Source organism: Chaetura pelagica, unplaced genomic scaffold, assembly GCF_000747805.2.
Source record: "Chaetura pelagica isolate M959 unplaced genomic scaffold, ChaPel_1.0 scaffold166, whole genome shotgun sequence".
NCBI classification, from domain to species: Eukaryota; Metazoa; Chordata; class Aves; order Apodiformes; family Apodidae; genus Chaetura; species Chaetura pelagica.
This window is the reverse complement of record NW_009953758.1, coordinates 4,335,263-4,339,856: the sequence shown is the minus strand read 5'-3', so window position 1 is coordinate 4,339,856 and position 4,594 is coordinate 4,335,263. Positions and strand designations below refer to the sequence as shown.

The 4,594-nt window shown below is 54.0% G+C and overlaps 1 protein-coding gene across 1 annotated transcript in view; it reads left to right on the top strand.

Moving 5' to 3' along the window:
- PSD (pleckstrin and Sec7 domain containing) overlaps positions 1–4,594 on the top strand; it is a 33,315-nt gene that overhangs the window by 6,196 nt on the left and 22,525 nt on the right. Inside the window, exon 6 of the mRNA XM_010000822.1 lies at positions 956–1,377. Within this exon, the coding sequence (XP_009999124.1) occupies positions 956–1,377 (422 nt within the window). The remainder of the gene's footprint in view (positions 1–955; positions 1,378–4,594) is intronic.

Here is a 4,594-nt window from a genome sequence, read left to right as displayed (position 1 = left end):
CAAGTGCTTTTCTGCAGCTTTAATAAAATGATAGCAGCTTATGAGTAAAGTAGGCTTTTAGGGCTGTGTTTATGCTTGTATGGCTGAAGCATTGATGTTCCCTGGGTTGGAAATGTCCCTTCTGTTCTCAGACGGATGAGCAGGCTGCATTTCACCTCATTTACAGAACAAAACACTCAGGGCTTCAGGGTTTAGAAACTATTGTGTCAGGCTGGATCTAGATCTGTGTTGAAGACAGGGTTGATCCCTGATAAGATGATCAACCAGTACCAAGCCTGGCCCCTAGGACATAGGCCAGTTCAGGTCCCTGATCCCAGAGCTGTGTGTGAGGCTCCCTCCATACTGCCTGGGGAAACCTAGGGCTCGGCATCGCCTTGTGATGGGTCCCAAAAATGTCCTGATACCAGTCAACAGACTTTGCAGGTGGGGATTGGTCATGCTCTGAGGGTGGTGCTCAGCAACCAGAGTGCTGTGTTCATAGAGGAAGGTCACTTGTTGTCCTGAGCAGCCTCAGGAGCCTCCTGGGTGCTGGGAGCTCTGAAGGCTCATGGAAAATTCAGGCAATTCCACATTTGGTAGAAAATTGAGCTGAACCACATCCTGCTTCTGATGCTTGAGCCCTTTATTGGATCTAAGCTCAAGTCCGGTGACTGGGAGCAGTAGCCATTTCATAAGCTTCTTATGAGGATGAGCCACTAAAGGAACAAAATTCTGCGGTGCATTAAAGGAGAAGCATATGTCTGGAGGGAGGCCAGCCCATTTCCTCTTCCCATGCTGTCTCGGGTAGGCAAGACGCTTCCCTGGAGGTCTAAAAATGTTCAGAGGAGATTTCTGCCCTCCACAGTTCCTTCTGGAACAGTGCATGGGCTTTGTTTCCAGGCTTTGATCCCTTCCTCGTCAGTGACCAGTTCTTCTCACTTTCTTTCTCTCTAGGATCATGGACCGAGACACACAGGGTATGCTCAAGTCTCCAGTGCCCTTCCTTCTAGGGCACAGCCTCTCCAAGGATGGCATGGACTCTTTCAGCAAGCATTTTGAGAGCATCATGGAGTCCCATCGAGCCAAAGGCACATCTTACACCAGCCTGGACTCCATTGACATCCTCTCCTCCCCGGCTCGCACCCATGGAACCTTTTTCACTTTTGACCTCCCAACCCTCACCCCAGAAGTACAAGGACAAATCCGAGACAGCGCCAAGCTGATTGAGGAGAACTTTGCTCCTCTGGCTCACTTGGAGCCAGACTCTGGGACCAGTTCAGCCACAGATGCCCCCTGGACAGAGAGGGAGCAGAAGCGGGGGAAACGAAAGAAGGGTGCTCAGCACAGCCCTTGCTGCTCAGAGGGCAGCTGTGGCACTCCCTTGGCTTCCAACATGAGGTGAGTGACCAAAGCTGCTTGCTGTCCAGCTGGGCTAACAAAGTTTGGTTGGAGTCTAGCCCTATGGGGCATGTTTTGCAGCCAGAGCCTAACTTGTGTTGCTGGGGAAGAGAGGATGGGTCAGAACCAGGTGTGTTGGCTTTTCTGTGACGTGGCTGATCAGGTCAGTGATCACCATGGTATTGTGGTAGGCATGTCAGTGGGAACACATCTCCTTTTTCATCTTTGCCAACTTTGTTGGTGCTGGAGGGCTGTGAGGTTTCCTCCAGCCTAGCAAGCAGGGAGTCCCAGGACTTCAATACTGTGGTGGTCCCTGTTCAGTAGAAATTCAACAACCTTTCCCTCCTGGAGACCAAGACTTCCTGGGACTGCTATGTCCCTCACCATTCAAGTAGCAGCCAACTGTTTTTTGAGGACAAGAGTCCTATGGTCTTTTACCTGTTGTCCTGGACTCTTCATCCTTGTGTATGTTTGCAGATGGAGAGCAGAGATGAACACAGCTCACCAGAAGCTCCCTATACATTGCTCCAAGCCTGCCTGCACCCAGGCTCAGGATGGCTGCCCCATGCCTAGGGAGATCTCTGGTGGAGCAGGCTGGGAGAGCTCAGCACTATCTTCCTGTACTTGACAACCTTCCAGCAAGGTCTTGGGCACTTGAGATGTGGAAGGTTGGCAGGCTGCATCTTTTCCCTTTTCCAGGGTATGTTTGTCTGGCGTCTTGTCAGGGCTGGTCTGGATGTCAGGCCTGGATGTCAGGTCTGGACCAGTGGTTCAGCTGAAGAGTTGGCGGCTCTCAGAGAACTTGGTGTCTCTGTCATACTTGTGTTGTTTGTGTTGCCTCCCTGCAAGGTGTCTCTGCCCAGTGACCTTCGGTGCAATGCCAGGGCCTCCTGAATCCCTCACCCATTTTTAAGCTTTGGTCTTTCCACACCAAACTTTTTGGGTTCAGTCTTTTCCAGAACAAACCTATGTCACTTCTGGTTGCAACCTTTGCTACCATTGTAGGCTCAGCTTGGGGTGGCCAAGAGGGGTTCTGAGCCCTGTGTCCTCTCTGATCCTCAGTCAAGAGAAGAGAGTGGGCTACTGTGTCTGCTCTGTTGTCCCTGCATCACTCCAAGGATGTTTTGGAACAAAGACACTAGGTTAGGCCTTCCTTTTCTTTGGGACACTGCAGGAAGGGACATGGTGGCACAGAGGCCAGGCAAGGTTTGTGCAGTAGAAGTGGTGATGTCCGAGAGGCACAAGGCAGCAAAGGGTGGCAGTACCTAGCCATGATCACTGCTCTTTGCAGGAATAATTGGCTTCCTATTCCTCTGCCAAGGCAAGGGGACTGAAACAGAGCACCCTGGAGGAACTGAGAGGACAGTTTCTGACAGTTTCTGACTTACCATCCACAGGGTGTCATTGTACCACAGCAACACTACTGCAGGCGCAGAGGGAGGTGTGAGGGTGCAGAGACACAGCTAGCAGCAGGAACTGCAATAACGTGGCTTAATAGAGGTTGTTCCTCACTGGTTTATGTCAGTGTATGGTCAGTGAAGAGCAGAGTGTGCCAGCAGTGCTGAGGATGCTGCAGCACTGTGGTCCCCTCCTAGCTCAGGTTTCAGAGCAGCACTGGGCTATGGTACAGGCAATAGAGCAGGCAATGGGGAGGTGTTCCCCTCCCCCCCAGCCCCCAGACTACCCTGGATCTTTACAGAGCCTTTGATAACTGGTAGGTCCTAGCACAGCTCTTCTCTTAGTCAAATTCAGGCCCTGTTTCTTGCCCATCTTCTGGGCTGCAGGTGATGTTCAGACCTGCCATGCTGCCCTGCTGCAGGCCCTTGGCAGGCAGCAGCCCAGCTCTCTACTCCCTGGCATGGAGTGAGCCACCCTTCCCAGCCCCCGTGGGTGATGGTGGACAGGGAGGCAGGTGTGGTAGGGATCCGATGTGTTGTGTGGTAGAGAGGACTGGGGATTGGCAGCACTAGCTAGGCTGGGAAGAAGGGAAGACATGAGGTACCGGGGGCTGAGATAGCCTGTTATCTGCAGGGTCAGTTCTCAGGCAGCAGGGCTTTCTGGAAAGTGAGAGATGCAAGAAGTTTCCTCTTTCCCCATCACTGGTACTACCAACTTTCTAGACTCTGAATGGAGTCAGCCATGAAGCTGAGTTGCTCAAAGGTACCCATGAGGTGGAGTCAGTGGCTTTTGGTGCCAGCAGGGCTGGCAGGCATGTTCAGAACTGATCTGCTCAAGTGGGGAATATCCTGGTGACACTCCCATTAAGGAGTCTTTAATAGAAGTTGCTGGGGAAAGAAGCTCAGGAACGTCTGCAGCTATTGTAATGCAGCATCACCTGTGCCAGCAGGGCCAGACCAGGGGATTTGCCTGTGGTCACAAGGGGTACAGACTGACTGCCACCAGCTCAGGTGAGCTGGGTACCACGGACTCTGCAGTGGGGGCTGTGCTTTATGCTGGCTGCTAACTTCAGGGTTGGTAGAGGTGACTTTGGGCTGCAGGCATGAGGGGTGACTGGTGACAAGCACCAGCTGGTCTAGACCTATGTGTGCTGCCCTGCAGTCATCCCTCTTGTACCCCAAAACCTTTGACATTTTTTGTTGCAATGGTTGATGTCTGGATGTCCTTGGAGCCCATGACTTTCCATCTCTGGGTGGCAGAAGCAACCAAGCTGTTGATGCCCCCTGCATTGCCCAGGAGATGCAGTGTCCCCCACTGCTGTTGGTGGCCTTGGTTCACACAGCCTTGCTGCTGGTACTAAGGCTCTGGTGTCCCTCGGTACACGATAGTCTGAGACCACCCTTTTCCCTTCCCCTTGCACGGGAGCAGTGTGCATTAGTGCGGACCTGGTGAGCCCCCACTGGGAACTGGGATGTCCTCTGCTGGCCTCGGCTAAAAGGGAGGGAGCAGGGGCTAAACAGCAAGCGTGCCAGTGTGGGACTCGGCTCCCCACCCCTCCACAGCAGGACAGCCTCTGCTGGCACCCCGTGTGTGAATGGGTTGCCGCCCCATTTGGGCAGGAGGTGGTGTGCAGGTATCGCTGGGCAGGGGACTGCAGTTATAGCGGTCTGTCCCGGGGGCCATGAGGTGACCTGCAGGGCGGGGGGGGAGGGCGCAGAGGGTCTGGCAGGTCCCTCTGGGGCTGGCGGGGCTGGCCAGGGACAGATGCGGTGCCGGTGGGGCGGCGGGAGCCGGGGCAGCCCTGCGGACCGCAGGGAGG